General features: G+C 53.9%; 1 protein-coding gene across 1 annotated transcript in view; it reads right to left on the bottom strand.

Moving 5' to 3' along the window:
• Bicra (BRD4 interacting chromatin remodeling complex associated protein) overlaps positions 1-21,551 on the bottom strand; it is a 44,209-nt gene that overhangs the window by 5,230 nt on the left and 17,428 nt on the right. The window contains exons 2-4 of the mRNA XM_010640910.2: positions 2,118-2,218; positions 819-864; positions 685-727 (exon numbers count right to left, since the gene is read on the bottom strand). Coding sequence (XP_010639212.1) covers positions 685-727; positions 819-859 — 84 coding nt within the window. The 5' untranslated portion in view covers positions 860-864; positions 2,118-2,218. The remainder of the gene's footprint in view (positions 1-684; positions 728-818; positions 865-2,117; positions 2,219-21,551) is intronic.

Here is a 21,551-nt window from a genome sequence, read left to right as displayed (position 1 = left end):
AGACCTCCACTCCGCTGGCTGGGTTTGGGTCTCCAGGGGCACAGCCCAGCTGCCTTCCCCGCCTCTGAACCCTGGGGCTGCTGCCATCGTAAAAACCCAGCCCCAGGCCGGCGTCACCAGGTGGCTTCTACTCCTGCCTCACCTCCTACCGTCTCCTGCTCCTCCCCAGCCGGGAGCACCGTGGCACCGTCGGTGTCACCTCCTTCGCTCCCTCACCGACCACACTGAAGGAGCCCTCGGCCCACTCACTCTCTTAGATTTGTTTTCCTGTGCTGGAAATTGGACTGGGGCCTTGCGGATGCCAGGTAAGCGCCCCGCCCCTGAGCCACCCTCTCTTCCCACACGGCTGGCATATTTTTGGTGTTGTTTTGAGACAGGGTCTTGTTATACAGTCTGGGCTGGCCTTGGACTCACTGAGAAACCCAAGCTGGCCTTGAACTATCAGTAATCCTCCTGCTTCAGCCTCCAGGGTGCTGGGATACAGGTGTGCACCACCATGCCGGTTGACAACTTTTAATTTCTTATCACACTCTGCATGGTGCTTGTCACTGTTGACTTTCTTAGTTTCTGGCTTCGTCACTGACTAAGGAAATACATATGGTATGAGGGCAGGGACCTGCCACGTGCCCTGCTCGGCACAGAACCCAGCCCTGCCTGGGAAGCACCTTTCCCTGCCGCACTCACCTTCTCCGACCCATGCAAGAAGTCGTTGAGGGCCTGAGGGTCACTGAAAGAGAAGAGAGAGGGACACTGAGGCGGTGAGCTGGGAAGGGAAGAGGGAAGGAGTCTGAGATAGAGGTGGGGAGCCCATTACTCACCAGATCACGTCTAGTAAGCATCTCCCATCCTCATCATCCATCGCCACTGATGGGTGGGGTCGGGAAGAGGGCGAGGGAGACAAGGTTAGATCGTGGCAGTGCGCCCGGCCACCCTGCGGGGAGCCCCGGAAGTGGTGGGCTTCCCTTCCCTTGAGTCCACCAGAGTCTCCTGACCAGACGGCTTCCAGCCCCTGACGAGGATGGTGTGCAGCCCAGGCAGGAGGGCCTCGGGCACACAGGGCCACCGGGCTCTGCAGGTGAGGAGCAGGAGGCACTGACCGGTCGCTCTCCATCTTCTGGCGAGCAGACGGCCTGGAACCCATGCTCCTCACGGGCAGGGCCTGGCCAACAGAAAGGACCAAGGGTGCAAGGCCCCGGGTCCCCCTGAAGCCCTGGGCAGTGTGGCTCTCAAGGAATGGAGAGGTCACCAGGAGACCTTCCCAAGGCAGAAGCGAGGGAGGGTCCCCAGGGGTGGGTGCCGCCAGAATGATGAGGAGGAGGAGGGCTAACGTTTGCTGCGTGCCTGCCCTAGCCGGGCACGGTTGAGCACGTCACAAATGTTAGCATGTTCGATCCTGGGGAGGGATACGTTCGCCCCGTTTTGTGCCCGAGGTGACTGGTGCTGCCTGGGTCTGTCCCTCGGCCCCCACCCACCTCCCAACTGCCCCAGGCGGTGCCTGGCCTCTGGGACACCCTGCTCCCTCCACCCTTCCAAGCTTCCCTCTACCTGTGTCCTTCCTCCCTGGGGCTGCGCAGGGAGCAGAGACATCTGAGAGGCTGCGCACCTACAGTCCTGACCGTCGGGCGGGGCACCTCTCACACAGGCACACAGCTCTGTGGGGTCCCCTCACCCAGAAGTCACGGGGACTGCACCACCTGCCTCGGGGCCTCAGGCACCATGTATAAGGCGGACACTCAGGCTAGGCCCCGAGGAGAACACAGGGCTTCTCCCCCTGCCCCAGAGCTGATGAAATCCAGTGACCCAGCTCAGACACCTACACAGGAAGTGCCACACACACGCCCAGCCCCCACTCGCCCCTCCCACCACAGTGCACAGACGGACACCGGTGCAGGTGACCGCCCGCTCCGCCTGCTTCTCTCTGTGTCACCAGATTTGTGGCTAATGAGACCCTCGTTTGATAACCTGCCTGAAGAGACCCTGGAGAGGCACAGTAGGCCGAGGGTCTGGAGGAGAGGGCTTGGGGCCAGGCCTTCTCCCCTGTGCTCCACAGTGGGCCCAGGAAGTGCATATGGAGGGGCAGTGGCCCCAGGACGGGGCGGGAACTCCCTCCCGGTTACCTGCGCTACAAACGAATCATGAAGGGAAGGAGGGGGCGTCCACTCCAGGTCTACACGGGGCCCCCGGCTGGGGACTTGGAGAACGTCCTCTTGGGGGCCAGCTGCGGGGAGAGAACGAGAGGCTGAGTGAGCGGGAAAGACTTAGGACGCGCTGTGACGGAGGGAGGGACGGACGGACAGACGAGCGGAGAGCAGGGCATGGGCCAGGGCTGTGGGCGGAGGCAGACTGCAGCTGGAGAGGGTGGGGGAGCGGGAAAGAGGGGAAGCAGAGGACAGGTTCAAGTTCAAAGCCACACAGAGCAGCACTCCACCATCGCGAGGTGCACGGTGTGGACGCACACGCGACGCCATAGCCCAGTGGCAGTCCTGGCGCTGTGGCTCAAGTATGCGAGCCAGGCCGAGGGACTGAGAGTTGCCGCCAGCACAGAACGAGCAAACGTGGAGCGGGGAGCTGCGGGGCCTGGTCTGGGGAGCCCCGCCCGAAACACTCATCCTCCGCCTCTGGGCGTTTCTGTTTAAAGACCCCTCCCTCAGCACACACGCAGGGAGACGGAACAGATCGCTGCTGACGGTTTACATTTTTTGAAAATGTACTATAGCAGAAGATACATGGGGCTGGGGATGTAGCTCAGTGGTTCCGCCGTCTACCTCACAAGCGCAAGGTCCTGAGTTCGATCCGCGGTACCAACACAAAAGAAAAGGAAGCTACACTGCCGTTAACCCCCGTCTGGAACGCACCGATCCCTCGTTCCTGACACTGTTGTACAGCGCTTCAGAGCCTCTACTGTGTCTTTACCAAGCGTGGGCACAAGGGCGGTGGCAGCCGCCGAGGACCACGCAGCAGAAAGGCAGGCGATGAAGACACGAGGTGTGTTGTGTCCTCACCTACCTCCCGCTCCCCAGCTGCCGCCATGTGACTTCCGGCTCTTCCCCAAAGTCAAAGGACGTGAATGGGAAACGTTCTGAATTGATCAGGGCAAGGAGGCAGCCAGGACAGCGCAATTCAGGATACTCGGGAAAGAGACTCCAGGACTGCCGCAGAAAGTGGCAAGAACGGCGGGACGTGTTTGAAGCAAGGGGAATCTTCAGAAATGGGGTTAATGGTGATGTGTCTTTTACTGTAATCAATTAAAAACAACAGCCATTCGCTGTGGTTTTCGCTCATACCTCACACAGTTGATTTGCTCACACTGAGCTCACAGCTCATCGTCACTGGCCTGAGGCATCACAGGCACCAAAAGCACCTCTGTGCTGTGTGTGTGGACACCTCAAACAGTGAAGCCACCCACACATGGGAAACAGGTTATGCAGGGGACACGCGCCAAATGAGAGGGCAGTGTCAGGTGACTCAGATTTTTTCCACTATTCTTCATCTGTTTGCAAATGACCACGAAGGCCATTTTATGGAGCAGGTGAATCTGCACACCCGGAATCTGAGGGAGGTGACAGTAAACCACGCTGACCGCTGACCCACTGCCCACTGGGCACTTCTTACTCCAGAAGCCTCCACCAGGCAGAGGCCTCTATGGTCGCACTCTGTACTTAAGGAAACTGAGGCACAGGGTGGGGGCTGTAAAGTGTCCCGGATCCTGCAGCCTCACCCTGAGCCATGACCCACAGCCCCTGTCCTTCTCCGTCCTTTGGAGCCGTGCAAATACAGCAGGAACGCTAGGATGGCGTCACCAGGCAGGGTGCCGGTCTGCACCACCTCACCGATGCCCGGGATGTTTCAAGGCTGAGGAAGTGAGAGATGGAGCCTGGAGGAAGAGCAGGCCAACAGGAGCTCTGAGCGGCTTCCCCTCTTCCGGAGGACAGTCCAGAGAGCAGCTGTCCTGAGACCCGGCGTGCAGACCCGCCCCACCTTGTCAGGGTTTCAGTTATTTCGGTTTCTTTTTCTTATTGTTGTTCATTTTGTTTTCAGACAGGGTCTTGCTATGTAGTCTGGGTTGGGCTCCAATTCTTGGTGATCTTCCTGCTTCAGCCTCCTGAGTGCTGGGCTTACAGGCCTGCACCACCACCCCTGGCTTGGTTCGTCCAGGCTGGCCTCAAACTTGCAATCTTCCTGCCTTGCCCTCAAGAGAGATGGAATTGCCAGCAGGATTATGGGCATGCACCGGTGCACTTGGTTTTTGTACCAGTTTTTATTTGTGTTTATGTTTCAACGGTAATTTTTTTTTTTTTTTTTTTATTTTGAGACAAATAATAAAATAGGGTGGAATGAAGAAAATGATAATCAATCAGCAATATGTTGGTTTCTCCTTTAGTAGCTTGCTACTTGGATTGTTTTAAAATAATTATTCATAATTATATACTGTAAACTAAGTTAGAAAAATTCAGTGAGAGGTTTCTGTAAACCTTACTTCCATTTTGCCTGACCCCATCATTGTAATGGTTTTATAGTGATGAATATTGAATCACTTTAGTGTGACATTCTGAAAATTATCCTCTATTCACTGTACTTAGACCTAGGGCTAGATGGAATATTACTTATCTTAATGTTTCTGGCATTGGTCTGTCTACACAAATAAATTTAAGAAAACCTAAAAATTATTTCCCCTTTTAAGACTTGAGTTTTCTAACCAATTAGCTCAAGCTTATAAATCATTGGGAATCTGTGAGGTTTCTTTATAAGGCACACAATATTATGTTCTCTCCAAGTTGTGCCTCTAAGGCAAACTTTTGGAGTAGAATAAAATATCTCACAGCGTGAGGGGCAAGTAGAGAGATACAGATAAACCCAGCAGCTATGCAAAGAGACCTTCAAGCCCCCCTTGGATACCAGATGAGACTAAGGAATGAGGCTTAGAGTCTGGGTTCCCCAACAGCATCATGTTGTTTTTTCTTAAACAATCTTCCCTTTAAGGGATACATCACAGCTGAGTGTGGTGACACTGTAATTCTACACTCTGGGAGGCTGAGGCAGGATGATCTGGAGTTTGAGGGTAGCCTTTGAAAGACCTGACTCAAAAAGGGGAGGAGTAGAGCAGGGGGGTTTTTATTCCAATACCAAGCCATCCCCAAATAGAAACAGGACTGAATGGCCCTGTCTGCAGTTTACTGTGGGTGCTGGCGTACACAGACCTGGGGGACCCTACACGGCTGCCAGGTGCCAAGCGTGGCTCTGTCCTTTTAAGTTCAAATTCATCAAATGAAAAAAATAAGGGCAAAAGACATGAATAGGTATTTCTCCAAAGAAAATCTACAAGTGGCCAGTACACAGGTGCTCGGCACGAGTAAGTGCCAGAGAAAATCAGTGCAAGTCACAGTGCGAGTGCCTCCCGCCTCAGTGAGGATGCTGCAGAGGAAGGAGGTGCACTGGCCGGGACTGGGGGGAATGCAGAGAGCACGGCCGCCCTGAGAAACGGTTTAGCGGGGCCCCAAACATTAGAACTAGCATGAGAACGTGATCCGGCCGCTCCACCGCGAGGGCACCCAGGAGAAGAAAGCAAGCTAAGGAGAGGTCTGCACTGCCGGGGTCAGGGGGGCAGCCAGAGTCTTGCAGCTTAGAGCCCAAGAACAGATTCCCAAAATCTGTTCCCTTCAAGAAGGGGATTCCATGCTGGGGGTGGTGGCGCACACCCGTAATCTCAGCGCTCAGGTAGGCTGAGGCAGGAGGATCACTGCAAGTTTGAGGCCAGCCTGGAATACAAAAGCAAGACCCCCTCTGAGAAAAACAAATACACAAACAAAAAAGGGAATCCTGACAAACACACTCCACACCAAGCCAAGTGAGACAGCCAGTCACACAGATGGGTCCTCAGGAGGCTCCGGGGCGGCCCATCCACACGCAGAGCAGGGAGGGGCCAGGCCGGGAACCCTGCTCAATGGGCAGAGCTTTAGACTGGATGGCAGTGAGGGGCACGGCACGGATTCCTCAGCACCCGGAAATGCACGCGTCACACAGGTCGGCTTGGCTGCACCCTTCCTCAAAATAAAACATGTAGAGGGCTAGGGACGCAGCTCAGAGGGAGGCCCGGGCAGAAGCCCAGCCCCCATACAAACAGATAGATATGGGTTAGCTGGCAACACAACACTTTATGTCATGTCTTCCAATATAAAACCAGTAGAGAGGCAATTAGGGACCTCAAAGTTTTAAACAAAACAGATGTAGGGCTGGGGATTTAGCTCAGTCGAGCCACACCTGCCTCCTAAGTGCGAGGTCCTGAGTTCAATCCCCAGTGCCAGGGAAACAAATAAAATAAAACATAAAATCAAGTGCAATGAAGCACTGAGTTCTCAGTCACACTGGCTGCAAGTGTGCAGGACACCTGTGACTGGAGGGGACGGGAGGAGAGGGACAGGATGGCCGAGCCAGAGGCCCAGGCCCAGAGAGAACAGCCCCAGGTGCGTGTGTGTTGTAGGGGACGGGGACAGGGTGCGTCTGCCTCTTAGTCTTCCCTCTACTCTGAGTACCTGAAATGTGATGGGGGTGTTCTGGGGCAGGAACTGGGATCTTGGTACTGAGCCACATCATCCCCAACCCTGTTTTTATTTATGTATGTATTTATTTTTGAGACAGGGTCTCACTATGTAGTTGAGACTGACCTGGAACTTACTAGGTAGCCTAGGCTGGTCTCGAACTCAGCAAACCTCCTGCCTCAGCCTCCCGAGTGCTGGGATTACAGGCCTGTACCCTGTCTTGTTTTATTTTGACTTTATTTATTTATTTATTTATTTGGTACTGGGGTCCTGGCACTTTTGAGGCTAGAAGCGGCACCAGTGAGCTAAATCCCTGGTCCTCTTGTTTTATTTTGAGTTGCACTAAGTTGCTAAGTTGCCCAAGCTAGGCTTAAAATTGTGATCCTCCTGCCTCAGCCTCTCAAACTGCTGGGCTCACAGGTCTGTGCCACCACACCCAGCTGAAAGTTTTGTAATTCAAAACCTACTTTAATATCAAACATGCCTCCACATGTTTAAATACCGCACTGTTTCTCTGGTATGAGAAACCGAAAGTAGAAATAAGGACTGAGATGTATAATGGCTGTTGGGAAAGGGGAAGGAAGTGTTCAAACGGGAAGGGGAACAAGGAAGGAGGAGGGAGGAGAAGAAAAGCGAAAATAGAAGGAAAAATGGAAACACAGCTTTGGTACATAGCGAGAGAGCTCAAGGGGGGAATGGGACAAAACCTAATAAATACAGGGAAAAAGAAACATCAAACGTGCCTTGCCCGGGGCCTGCTGTTGCTCCTGGTCCCCCTACAAGCACACTGTGGTGCCCTGTAAGATCCCTGGAGCTGGCGCCAGGGCTCACGGTAGTAACTCAATGAATGAATTGCACAGGAAATTTAACAAGTTCATTCATCTGTTCAAGAGGCAGCCAGTGAAAAGGGCATTTTACTTTATTTTATTATTTATTATTTTGGTACCAGGGGATCAAACTCAGGACGGTGCGCTTGCGAGGAAGGCGGTAGAAACACTGAGCTAAATCCCTGGCCCCTAAAAGGGCATTTTATTAAGAACCTACCGGGTATCCAGCACGGGGAGAGCTGAGGGCGCCTGAAAGAGCACACAGACCCAGGCCTCGGCTGTGGGGAGCAGGCTCAGTGGTTCTCAGTCTGGGGTGGCCCAGGGTACCCCTCCCCGTCCCACCCACACACACGCAGAAGCTCCTGAAAAACTGACAGGGCTGTAGGAGCAGGAGCCGAACTGCCAACCCCACCAGGGAGGCTGCCTGACCCATGGGGACGGCCTTCATCCCTGCCAGCCACAGTGACCTGGGGCTCCCTCTTCCTGCTGGGGTCCCCAGTGGGCGCCATGATAGCTCGCACCCAGAACCCAGAACCTGAACTCAGACCCTGGGACTCTGAAGCCCTCACCACTTCCCACCACGCTATAAACAGCCGGCCAGGCCAGGCCTGCCAACCACGGTGCTGACACAAGGACAGAAGCTGCGTGAAGCCCTCCTCCCCTGGGAACCCACGGGCCTGCACCGCCATGGGGAGCTGCGGAAGGTGTCGGGCCACATCAGGGATGAGTCAGAAGGCCGGCACTCAGCTAGGAAGCCAGGCCAGGGCCACAGCCGCCCCCCAACTCACCCTCTCTCCCCTGCACCATCACTAGCCCGGCTTTTCCAAACTGTGGGCCACCTCGAAGGCTGCGAAATCAAATTACAGGGCCTCACTATGTAGTCCAGGCTGGCTCTGAACTCACATCAATCCTCCTGCCTCAGCCTCCCAAATGCTGGGAGTACAGGCGTGCACCACCACGCCCGGCTTTGACAGGGAATTTTTTGGAGTAATTAAACAGTATGGATACAAGTGGGATGGAAGAGCACAGGAACTGTTACAGCACACGTGGTGTTAGTTTGCAGAACTGGTTTCAATCACGTAAGGCTATTTTGTGTACCTGGGGTCACAACATAGTTTTGTACTGTGAGTAGTGGTTTAAATAGTGCTAAAATTAAAAAATGAGGGGCATTCCTAGTTTCCTTATCAGATATTCACATTCCCAGCCTCCCTTGCAGCTAGAGTAGCCAGAGTACCACAAACAGTAAAAACCAAAGTGTACAGACTTGGCTTTTACTCAATGAAACTTTCAGTCTGGGAAACTTGGAGCAAGTTTATTCCAAAATACAATGATATGACTTTTCAAGGAAAAAAGCTTTTTCTTCCCTGTTTCCAGTTTTGAACACAGTTGAGACAAGTGGAGCCTTGGCAGCTATTTTGTGATGAGGCAAAGACCCTGATAAGGCTGATAAATCCATCTGAGAAAAACATTGGCCTCTTAAAATCTCATGAGTTGCCTGCCACCAAACTACTTAATCTAACAGTTTGAGGCACTTTCCAATGTTTGCAACCATACACGACCTGACACAAAAGAGCTCACATTTTCAGATATCCGTGCAACCACTGCAAGGACGCTCCAGGACTGTCCAGTGAAACGATAAAGAGCAGAGGGGCTCAGCAAAACAGTGTGCGGGCAGCGGGCAGGAAGTAGAGCAGCAACAAAGAGCACCGCGGCTGGGCCAAGCACAGCCAGAAACCCTGCCCCTCTCTAGGGTCTCGCTGCACAGACGGACACGGCTGCACAGTCCCCGGCCGGGCCCTTCCGACTTTAGCCCGCCACTGCGCCCCAATGCTGCCTCTCACTGCCAGGCATGAGTGGGGGGCTGTGACCTCCCACAGGGCACCTTGCCACCTCCCTGTCGAGGGGGTCCGGGACCACGGCAACCAGGCCCAGAAGCTGTGCCCACTCAGCTCCTGCTGCCACCCAGGCGGCTGCAGCCCGTGGTGCCTTAGCCCCACCACTGACCAGGCGGTAGTGAGGGGCTGCTCCTCACGCAGCAGCACTGACTCACTCGGCCTCTTGGGGCAAGGAGCTCGCACCCGACACACCCAGCCTCCCACCCCACCCTCTCAGGACTGAGGGCCTGGACTCACATCTTCTCTCACCCGACCTTGCCCTGGTTAGCAGGTCGCTGAGCACAACTGGATGAGCCTGCCTGAAGCTCTGCAGACCTGCCCAGCGTGGTGTCGCATGCCTGGAATGCCAGCACTCAGGAAGCTGAGGCAGGAGGATCGCAAATCTGAGTCCAGCCTGGATGACTTGGTGAGACCCTATCTCAAAATAAAATGGGCTGGGGATGTAGCTTAATGTAAAGGCCCTGGGTTCAATCCCTACTACCACAAAACAACAACAACAGAAACACGTAAAGTCAGAGACCGTGGTTATGACACAGCCACATATCACAGATACCCAGGACCACCAGAAATGCACAAGACAAAGAAGGCGTCTTTCCAGAGTCTTTGGAGCAAGGGCAGCTCTGTGAACACTGTGATTTTGGAGTCCTGCCCTCCAGAACTGTAAGAGAAAAACTTTCCATTTTAAACCACAAGGTTTGTGGGATTTGTTACAGCAGCCACAGGGAATGAATAGGGCACGTACACTTACAAGGTAAAAACACAATATTGTGCAATATTAGGTATACAACACACACACACACATGTATATACTATGTAGAGCTGCATAAGGTTCACTGCACAAAGAAGCCTAGACAAAGGGGGCAAGACGGGCCTCCGTTCTGGCCCACGCTCTGCTCATGCCTTGACGTCCTAGAGAAGAGGGCGTCCATCTGCACAGGAGTCAGCTTTCCCAAGCCAGACAAAAAGGAGCCCTGAGGGCCGCGTCCTGCTGGAGGAAGCACCTTTTTCAATTCCACACCGAGGCCCAGTCAGAGATGGCTGCGCTCTGGCTGTGTGACTGCTGTCGATGTTCCAAACCAGAAAAGCAAACAGAAAATCTCACCACACCCTTTGAGGGGAGAGAGAGCCACCTGAAGAACAATTAAAATCACACCAGCAAGACGTGATGGTGCATGCCTGTAATCCCCACACTCAGGAGGCTGAGGCAGGAGGATCACCACAAGTTCAAGGCCAGCCTGGGCTACAAGTAAGTCCAAGGCCAGGATAAACTACAGAGTGAGATCCTGTCTCCAAAACAAACAAACAAACAAACAAAAAGAAACGAGGGCTGGGGATTTAGCTCAGTGGTTCTGGTGAGTGCCTTGCAAAAAAATTTAAAAAAAGAAACAACACAACGCTAAAAACAAGTGTGCTATGGAAACTCAGGATGCTCATATGTGACTGGGGTCCAGCTCTGAAAACCCTGTTTACACATGTTTTCACTTTTCTCCTTCTACCTCCCCCACAGCTGTTCTTTTTGGAGACAGCATCTCACCATGTAGCCCAGGCTGGCCTAAAACTCACAGCGACCCTCCTGCCTCAGCCTCTCAAGTGCTGGGGTTTCAGGCCTGTGCCACCACACCCAGCGAAAGGATGCCTGTTTTCAATAGAAGACAGCAGAGCATCGCATCCTTGGCTGGGAGTGTGTGAATCAGGTGAGGCTGAGTTGTCGCCACCCTTCACGTGTCCACAACGCCTGGCAAGGCACGGCAGCACTGACGGGGGTCGCAGATAGATCGTCACAAGCAGCTCTGAACACGGACCCTGCAGTCAGGAGGCGCCAGTGCCGACGGCCGCGTCTCTCAAGGCTGCAGCCCCCCACGCGTCACCCAGCGCTTCCTTTACGGGACGGTCCCTACAGCAAGTCCAAAGTGACACAATTAGGGGCTCCGAAGGAAGGGTAGTGGGGCGCACAACAGCAGCACCTCGGAAACGACGACGTACCAGCCAGCACCGGGAAAGGGTTATGCACACTACAATCCGTGGGCGGGCGAAAAGGTGTGAGATCCGGGCAGGGCGGCAGGCCCGAAATCCCACGACTCCGGGCGGCCGGAGGAGGCCTGGACGTTCAAGCCGGCCCGGGCAACCTTCCAAGACCCTGTCTCCGAAAGGGCGGAGGGGCAGGGAGGCTGGGGATGGGGCTCGGGGCGGCCCGCGGGTCACCCTAGGAGGGACCGCGTGACCCCAGAAGTCCACGCACCGTGTACCCGGATGTGCACGGCTCGAGGGGAGGCGACCAGACCCCAGAATACGTGTGGCCGGGCAGGACACGCCACATGGCCACGTGCCAGACGGGAAGGGCCGTGGGCAGGGTGCTGAGTGAAAGAAGCCAGGCGCCCAAGGCCGCGTGGTGTGCACTCGTTTATAGGACGCGTCTCAACAGACAGAAAGCAGAGCCAGGCTGTGGGGCTAGGGCTGGGGCTGCAATGCCTGACACCGGTTCTTCTGGGCCAATGGAAACGTCCTCAGAAGGGCTGTACTAAAAACTACCAACTGTACACTTTCGGTGCGCAGATTTTATGGTACCGAATTGTATCTCGATAAAGATGCCATTAAGCCAGGTGTGGTGGCGCACACCTGTGATCCCAGCACTCGGAAGGCTGAGGCAGGAGGATCACCGCAAGTTTGAGGCCGGACTGTGCTACACAGGGAGTTCAAGACCAATGTGAACTACATAGCGAGACCCTGTCTCAAAAAGGAACAGCAAAAACATTTACTGAAACCCTGAGAGCATCATTTCAGCTGGCAGGGGTCGGGGCATGGCTACGAGCAGCTGCCACACACGAGCTAAAAGCCACCCAGTGCCATGAGCAAGGGCTGAGCGTGGACCAGCAAGCACCAAAGCCCTGGCCACTTCCGGGATCCGGGGCGGAGCGTGTCTCGGGATCTGCAGGAGCCTTTCCAACTGCTCCCCACAGACCTGCGCACTGCACAGGGCACAAGGCAGGTGACCAGCAGGCAACAGGGGCTTCACACTTGGCTTCGCCTGTTCCTTAATAACCCCACCTCCCACCCCAGAGCAGCTGATGATGACAGAGAAATGGGACAGGGACAGGAGGGGCTGCCAAAGTGATTGCAATGTGTCACGGGGAAGGTGAGTGTCTGCAGAAGCATGGGGGGGGCAACACATGCAAAGGCCCTGGGGCACAAACACCCTGGTATTTGAGGACTAGCAAGCAGGGGAAGGCAGGAGGAAGCAGGTGCAACAGGCAAGGTCAGGTAGGTGCGAGTCTGGCGAGGACAGCACCGTGGAGTCTAACTGGGTCTTAGCAGGATGCAGATCTGACACCTGCCATAGGGAAGCTCAGGGAGAAAGTGACTGCAAGAGTCTGAGCTGGAGAGGGTAGAAGTGGGTGGGCTCTGTTACAGACAGAACAGGGTTTATGAGAGGATAGGCCGGGGGTGGCAACAGAACATGGGAGTGCACAGCCTCACCCTACCTCTCCTCCCCATCCCTGCTCACTTCCGGTCCTCCCTGCTGTGGCTTCCAATGGATCCACGCTACCGATAACCTCACTAAGAGAGTCCAGGGCAGCAGGGACTGCTCAGAGCTTCTGAGAAATCCTAGTGTGAGGTGACCCCCAGGGCGGCCCCTCCCACCAGACCCCGTCCCCGCTCCGTCAGAACAGCTTCTGTGTCCACCTTGACTCTGAACCCTTCTGGTGTACAGAGTGCAGCAGGGGTGTGAGTTCACCTCTGCACCTGGGTGACTGGTGTGACACTGAGATCTGAACAGGGCCTCACAGGTGCCAGCCAAGCACTCCACCATTGAGCAACACCTCACGCCTTTCTTACCTCTGTTCCAAGATAGGTCCTTGCTAAGTTGCCTGGGCTGGCCTTGAACCTGTGATCCTCCTGCCTCCCCCTCCCAATTACCGAGTGGCCTGTATGTTCTTTGTCCTCGCTGCTCTGACCAGCAGCTACTTGGGCCTGGTTCCAGACACCCGTACGTGCTTGACTCTCATCCTGGGCTCTCTGCTTTACTCCACTGTTAGTTTCTATTTATTCCCAAATCTCAGAAATAAAACAAATTCATCTGGACAGCTAATCAATACGGCAGATGACTGGTGGGCAGGAGAACAAGGTCTCTCTGGGAAGGGCTCCCAAGGCAGAAGCAGGACGTTCTTTTGCCTGGCAACATGTATAAGTCAGTGTTCCGTAACTATAATGAAACACCAGAGATAGGGTGCATTACAGAAAGAAGATGGGTTTCTGTTGGAAGCTGGAAGTGCGCACAGCCTGGCACAGTCCCTGGGCTGCGTGTTCACCTGTGTCTCTGCTCTCCTGAGAAAGCCACCAAGGATCAGCCTCAGGACCTGGTCCAATCTAACTGCTCCAAAGCCACTGTCATATTCCTAGTATCATTAACTCAGACCTGAGGGATTAAGCACCTGCCAGGGTCTGGGAGACAAGTCAGACTTGGGCCATGACATATCCCTGTGTTGAGGGTCCTGTCAGGTTGGCTTCTATGTTATGTGGTTATCTTTCAGCTACATCGATCCTAGGAGACAGAGGGTACAAGACAGTAGCCATAAAGAAACCCAGATGAAGTGGGGCCTGCTGGCGCACGCCTTTAATCCCAGCACTCGGGAGGCTGAGGCAGGAGGATCGCTGTGAGTTCAAGACCAGCCTGGGCTACACAGTGAGTTCCAGGTCAGTCTCAACTATATATTGAGACCCTGTCTCAAACAAATAAACAAACAAACAAAAAAGAAACCCAGACATCACAGACAACATTGATCTCACACACACACACACACAGAGTCACAGAACCTGGATTCCTTCTACACAACATGTCCCCAAAAGGTTAATCCACAGAGGCAGAAAATGAAGGAAAGGCTACCAGGGGCTGGAAGAGGAAGGGCGGGCATGACTGTTTATGGGGTGCTGGGTGTCTTGGGAAACTGTTCCCAACAGACAGACAGACAGGAGTCTGGGAGGATGGAGCCTGCAGTTCATGCCACTGTGCACACACCAAATTCCAGAGTTCCTTGCTTTAAAAAGGTTTAACATTTTTGTCTCAAAAATCAAAGATAAAGCCTAGCATGACGGCACATGCCCGTGATCCCAATACATATACAGGAGGCTGAGGCAGGAGGATTGCCACCAGTTCAAGGCCATCCTAATAGCAAGATCTTATCTCAAAAAAATATAAGAAAAGAAAAAGAAAATACATATATCATGAACACACCACTTCACACGTTTACCTCTAGCATGAAAAGGGGTGCGTCCTCGGCTAGCTGGTCAAGTCACACTGCCTGCCTGCGCCTTCAGTCTGACAGGCGGGGGGCGGGCCCACGTGGCCCCTCCTGAAACCCGCCCATAACCCCACCTCCTCCAAAGAAAAGCCCTGGGCAAAGCTGGACTGAGGCACATTCCACAGGACCTGCTGAGACACCGTCACAGGAGAGAGGGCCCAGAGGGGTCCGGGGCAGGAGAAGTGCACCAGGAGAGCCCAGGCAGTCTGCACAGGCCTCAGGTTCCCCGAGCCACGGCTCCTGTGACAACAGCGGGCTTCTCAGAGCAGGCAGCACGCACACCGTGGTAACGACGCGCTGCATTACACCGCGCAGGAGAACCTGGTGTTCCGCTGTATCCGTGACTTTTGTGGAAACCTAAAATTATTCCAAAATAAGAAATTGATATTGGCTGGACACAGAATCCCAGCATTATGGGTGGCAGAGGCAGGAGGATGGTAAATTTGAGGTCAGCCTGGGGAATTTACTAACTCAGTGAGACCCTGTCTGAAAATAAAATATAAAAAGGGGTTGAGGATGTAGCCCAGAGTGAAGGTCCTGAGTTCAATCCTCAGTACTGGAAAGAACAAAAAAGTTTACTAAAAAACAAACACCTCAAGCTGAGGCCATAGTCAGTGGTTCAGCACACACGAGGCTCTGGGTCCCACATCCAGCGCCATCCCAATGAACAAATGATGCAACTGTCCCCAAGAACCCTAAAGAGGACCAGCTGCCCCAGCCGGCCTGGGAAGCAGACACAATCGCACCCCAGCCCCGCACTCCTGAGCAAGGCCATGCAGCCCACCGGGATGGGCCTCGTCTCCCCAGTTCATCCCCACTCGGGACCCCCTCTGCCCAGAACCCTCCATGGCTCCCACACCCTCCCACAGCCACAGGCCCTGCATGATGCTGGCGTCTTCCCATCCCTAACCCTGCCCTCCAGCCACGCTGGCCTCCTATACATTCTGCACACGCGGGAGGATCGCACTGCCGTGGGACCTTGGCGCGGGCTGCACCCCTGCCCGACACTTTCCTCCTCTCTGTCACCAGGGCACAGGGCTGTTTACAGAATCCACAGTCACAGGCTCCTGGCCGGCACAGGCAGCCCTCCCAAGCCCAGCACGCCCCGGCAGCCCTGAGCCAAGTCCTCCACATCCGTCTGTCTGTCCTGACCCCACGGTGTAAATACTGACTGGATGACAGAGGGGCTGGTGCCACACAGTGGAGGCGACCAACACAGGCACCTGGGGCGAGGCCCGAGGGGAGGGTCCCAGAGGTGGTGGAAAATCGCAGGCGCCCACAGACAGGGTGGGCACAGTGGGGGTGGGGCGGCGGGCCCTGGGGCAGAGCAGATGCAGAGGGGAACGAGAACCATGCACTCAGCCCCAGGCAAACCGGACTCCTTACTGCTACTTTGCCAAGCCAGGCTCTGACCTGACCCAGGCCCTTGGCATGGCTACTCCCTCTCCTGCCATTGTTCTCCCCCCAAAATCACCCTGTCTGCAGCTCCTGCAGGTCTCTGCTTAGATGTCACCTCTTCACCAAGGCCACTCTGACTGCCTGTTTAAAAGTGCAGAGCCAGGCATGGTGGTGCACACCTGTGATCTCAGCACTCAGGAGGCTGAGGCAGAAGAATCTCTGTGAGTTCCAGCCCAGCCTGGAATATACAGAGAGGTCCTGTCTTAAGTAAAATGCAGCCACCACCCTCTATACCTTGATCTCCCTAACCCTGCCCTGTGCTGAACACTTACAATATCAGACACAGAACTACTGATTTACCTTGTTCACTTCCTTTCTCTAGAGGGTTTGGAAAAACAGTGCTTGCTAAATCTTGGGTAACCAGGTACAGCTGTGTGGGTTCTCCACCGCACAGCCTTAGAAAGAGGCCACTCACACGAGGGTAGTGCTTATCTGTACACACCCATGACCACAACTTTGTGGCAGGCGGCAGTAAAGGGTCATGAGAACGCACCGTCTGTGTTTAATGTCACCAAAGCACCCCATAGGTTCGTGGTGGCCCTGTTAAACAGGCAGGGGCCCCTTTAGCTGTCACCAGGAATCTGCTGCAGCTACTCCGCAGCCTGGGTTCTAATCTCGATCCACTGCCTCTCCGAGCCCCACTTTCTACCTCTGATGGGGGAACCTGGGCCTGGGGCCCACGGGGCAACGGCGAAGCGAGGCTCTCCGAAGAGCAGTAGCCTTGGTCCCAAGTCCCCAGGCCCCGGGGAAGATGGAGCAGGGCCTCCCGGCTGCGTGCCCTAATTACTGAGGTGCCAGGCACCACAGGTTTTGGGACTTTGTGTTACAATCTGAGTTTCTTTTTCCCTTCTCTTTCCTCATTTGTTCTGTGTGCTTGGGCTTTTTTTTTTTCCTATTTTGGACACAGTGCTTTTCAACTTTTTCTTGAAAGTAGATGCCCCATAAATGTATACTTGTGCAATAATGGACTCTCAAACTGAACACACCAGCTACGAGGGTAAGAAGAGGTGGCCGGACAGTGACTGCCTTTCAGGAAGAACACGGCAAGGTCAGGGCGTGGCTGACCTGGTGGCCAGGGGGGCGTGGCTGAGATCCAGGACACATGCGCGGACGTTTCCAAACCCTGAGCTTGGGACCAATCAAAATGTGCTATCTTCAATCAAAATGTGCTATCTTCAGCCGGGCGTGGTGGCTCACGCCTGTAATCCCAGCAATCAGGAGGCTGAAGCGGGAGGATCATTGTGAGTTTGAGACCAGCCTGGGCTACATAGTGAGTTCCAGGTCAGTCTCAACTACATAGTGAGACCCTGTCTCAAAAAACAAAAACAAAAAAGAATGTGCCATTTTCAATTCTTCTGGGACTAGCAAGGTATGGTGGCGTAGGCCGGCAGTCTCAAAAAAAAAACAAAAAAGAATGTGCCATTTTCAATTCTTCTGGGACTAGCAAGGTATGGTGGCGTAGGCCGGCACTTCGGAGGCTGAGGCAGGAGGATCACTTCGAGTTCGAGGCCACCCTGAGATGCAAAAACAACAAAATCCTGTAGAGTGAGTGAATCTCTGAATCCTCACGCCAAGTGACAGAAGCCAGCCGACAGAAGCCTACAGGCCACAAGACTGCTGTTTATGTCACGCTTATTGCCAATAGCATCAAAAAGAGTAAGATCTTAGGGCTACCCAAGGAGGCAACAGAGCTGCACCCTGAAACCTGCCATACACTGATGAGAACACAGAAGTCACACAAATGGAAAGCGTCCCAGGGTCACAGACCTGGACCAGTCATTGCCAGGGTGGTCACATGATGCCCTTGCCGAGCTGCACCCCTCAATGTAGCACACTGTACGTAGATTAAGTCTAAGTAAAGTTCACTTTTTTTTTTGGCACTGTGGGAGGCTGAGGCAGGAGGGCTGCACGTTTGAGATCAGCCTGTGCAATGTAGCAATTTAGTGAGACCCTGCCTCCAAGAGCTGAGGATCAGCTCAGTGTTCAGGCCCTGGGTTCAACCCCCAGTGTGTGGGGGGGAAAGAGACGGACACCAGAGCTTCCAGCCAACCTGTGTCCAGTGAAGGGACTGACTCTTCCCACAGGGTACTATGCATCTGTGACAGAGACTGTGTCTAATGCACTAGAACATCCTGGATGTGGTATTAAAAAGCAAAGGTAACAAGCAGAATGGTGTCTGTCAGAGTATCTGACCATTAGTGCTTTTAAAAGTGCATATAAAACAAAATTTTAAACAGTTAAATTAGCAAGAATGATGGGATAAGTGCGTTCAAAGCAAGGCGGAGTATTTTAAAGGAGATTACTGGAAATTAACGTATTTTTCTAAATTAAAAAGTTTAAAATTAATTAAATTGAAAAGCCAGGAGAGCCGGGCGCGGTGGCGCATGCCTGTAATCCCAGCACTCGGAAGGCTGAGGCAGGAGGATCACTTCGAGTTGGAGATCAGCCTGGGCTACATATTGAGTCCCAGGTCAGTCTCAACTACATAGTGAGACCCTGTCTCAAAAAACCAAAAATAAAAAAAATTGTTTTAAAAATCTCATTTTCCAGGCTGCAAATTCCTGCCCAGCGCCTTCCCGGCCCCAGTCTGCCCCAGCGGGGTGCTGAGCAGGCCACGCCCCCGGACTTCCTGGACCACTGCTGGGGAGCCCTTTCCGTACCCAGTACCCACTGTGGGCGCAGCGGGAGCAGCGTGCGGCTCAGGGCCCCTCCAGCGGCCGCCTTCTCCCCAGAGACCTCCAAATCCGCCCCAGAAGCAGCTGCAGAAACCATTGCGAAAGGTGCTGCGCCCGCAGAATTCCCCAAGTGCGTACAGTGCTGATTTCAGAAGCACACACACCTTTACACCTCACAAGAAGTAACCTGCCCCTCTCCGTCTGTCTCTCTCACATACACAGGGGCTGCAGGGAAAGGGTGGGTGAGGACCCCTTCCCGCCCCCACTCTATGGTCCCTCAGGAGGTTCGACCGACCGTGGCAAGGTGAGCTCTGGGACGTCAGGAGAAGACGGAAAAAACCCCACGCTGTTCCCAGGAGATTATTTTATGAAATGACGATCTAAAAGAGAAAGGCAAATAGAAACAAAACAAGGACGACAAGAACATCTACAGACACATGTTCTGGCTTTCAAGGAACCAAGCTACAGACTGGAATTCCGGAAGGCCTTTCCCGCCCGGCCCGCCCCTCCGCCCAGTGCCCAGCGCCCAGCGCCCAGCACAGTCCGACCCGGGAACTGCGTTCCTGATTCCTGCACCAGCTGTGGGTGGGTGGGCCACCCACCCCCACCCCTTCCCATACACCAAGACGCTACCTCATATAGATTCTTAAGTCCCATAAATGTGAACTGCCAAATCATTTCACTTGAGTGTGTACATCTACACTGCTGCCTAGTAAATCCCCTTCTACGTCCATATGTACTTTAAAAAGCCAGGGCAGGGGATTGAGCTCAGTGGTGCCACTGCCTGCCTTGCAAGTGCAAGGCACCCAGTTCAATCCCCGGTACCAATTAAAAACAAAAAACAAAACAGACGTGGTGGGTCACAGCTGTAATTCCAGCACTTGACAGAGTGAGGCAGGAAGATGAGGCCAGTCTGAGCTGCATAGTAAGGCCCTATCTCAAAGAAACACAGTAAAAACGAAAAAAAACAGCGGACAGACCTACTAGGCCCAAGGCATGGGGCAAGCCCTCCTGGGGCTAAACGCTTGTGAAAGAATAAATTAGCGAGGCAGGAGGATGCAAGTCTGAGGCCAGCCTCAGCTGAACTGCCAGACTGTGTCTCAAAATACAAATAAACAAAATAAATGTAGCCACCGTGGCGTACACCTGTAACCCAAATATTTTGGGAGGCCCGGGCAAGAGGATCGGCAGGAGTTCAAGGCCAGCTGGACTACATCATAAAGAGTTCAAGGCCAGCCTGAACTACAGCACAGACCCTGTCTCAAAAAACCCCCAAATAAGTAAGTAAAGAATAAATTAGGAAAGTGATCCAGAATGCACTGTCGGCCACCGAGAAGGGGCTAGGAACACAGGCGAGAGGAGAGGCTTCAGTTTTAAACGGTGATCACCAAAGGCCAAACAAGGTGACAATGACACAGAGACGGGGTGACGCAGCGAGGGAAGTTTATACAAAATGTGTGTGTGATGCCGGGCGTGGCGGCTCACGCCTGTACGTCCAGCACTCGGGAGGCTGAGGCCAGCACGAGTGACACAGCTAGACCCTGTCAGCACGGGCTTAGGGGACAGCACGCAAAGGCCCAGGGTCACTGCGAGCCCCAGGAGAGGGTTCCGGAGACAGGGTGGGGGGGTGACAGGGTCACATGCTTCACATTTGCCCGTGATTTCCACTCTGTCCTCAGCGTTGTTCAAACTGCACGTCACGGCATTTGAGGGGTAGTGGAATGAATGTGGCCTCAACCATCATTTGAACAAAAAGGAAAAGGAACAGAAACAAACAGGAACAAAAGATGCACCACCAAATGACTCAGCAGTAGTCAGAGCAAGTGTCCCAGGAAGCTTGTTTTCCACGTCTGTGTGTGCACACATGCGTGCACGTGTGCCCTCATGGTGGCAGATACATGTCCTACACAGGACTGAAAGCCAAAATGTCACGGAAACAGCTGATCCTGATACTCCTATCTCTACCCAGAAATAACACTTTCCCACATACCCCAGGGGTCATGTGACCATCTGTATTCCTCCACATGTCCTCTTTTTTCTGGGCACTGCTAGACTGTATCTCCCAGCATTCCATGCAGTGGGAGGTCACATGGTTGCCATCTGGCCAATGGAATGCAAGGAGAAGGGATCTACATTCTTTCCATAAAGCATCCTTCCATGCCCTCCTCTTGCAGGGACTTAGGGGAAGGCAGGACTATAAAATGGAGGGAGTCCAACTGCCCAGTGGGAACACCCCCACTGTGCCAAACCACTGAGAAGTAAGGCCCACCTGTTATAGCCACTGGCATAGCCTGTGCTCTCAGGAGTCCCAAGACGACAGGTAGACCCATGAGCGGGCAGCCAGCTCAATAGACTGTTTTACAGAAGCTCCAGAAAGAGAAGTGAAGTGAGGAAACTGAGTTTTCTGTGCCTCAAGGAGCAATAGGGTGCTAGTTGCAGAAGGATCTCAGTGACAAGTCAAGGCCAGAGATCAAGTCTACAGCAAGTCCCGGGCCCCATCAGATTCTGAATCTGAAAAGACACATGCGCTCCATGACCTGGGCCCAACTGTACACCAATAATCAGAACCTTCTTCTACAAACCAGTCTCAGGATGGGAGCACCGGGCTGAGAACTCCCACAGCCTTCCTGGGACAGCAGTGCTGGGCAGGTCTTTTAGCTCCAGTGTACAGGTGAGGAAAGTACAGCCCATTGCAGCCACCAGACCATGAGAACAGCCACTCATGGAGGACCCGCATCCTGCGGTAAGTGAACAAATGGCCTCCCTTTCCCCTTTTTCCAGAGGAGGCAATGATCAGAGCAGGTTTCAGTCAAGATCCCAGCCCCCGCCCCCGCCCCACACACCACCCAGCCTGCCAGCCACC

The sequence above is a fragment of the Fukomys damarensis genome, unplaced genomic scaffold (assembly GCF_012274545.1).
Source record: "Fukomys damarensis isolate Sample0158 unplaced genomic scaffold, DMR_v1.0_HiC HiC_scaffold_19, whole genome shotgun sequence".
In the NCBI taxonomy this organism is placed as follows: domain Eukaryota; kingdom Metazoa; phylum Chordata; class Mammalia; order Rodentia; family Bathyergidae; genus Fukomys; species Fukomys damarensis.
This window is presented reverse-complemented; position numbering and strand designations above follow the sequence as displayed.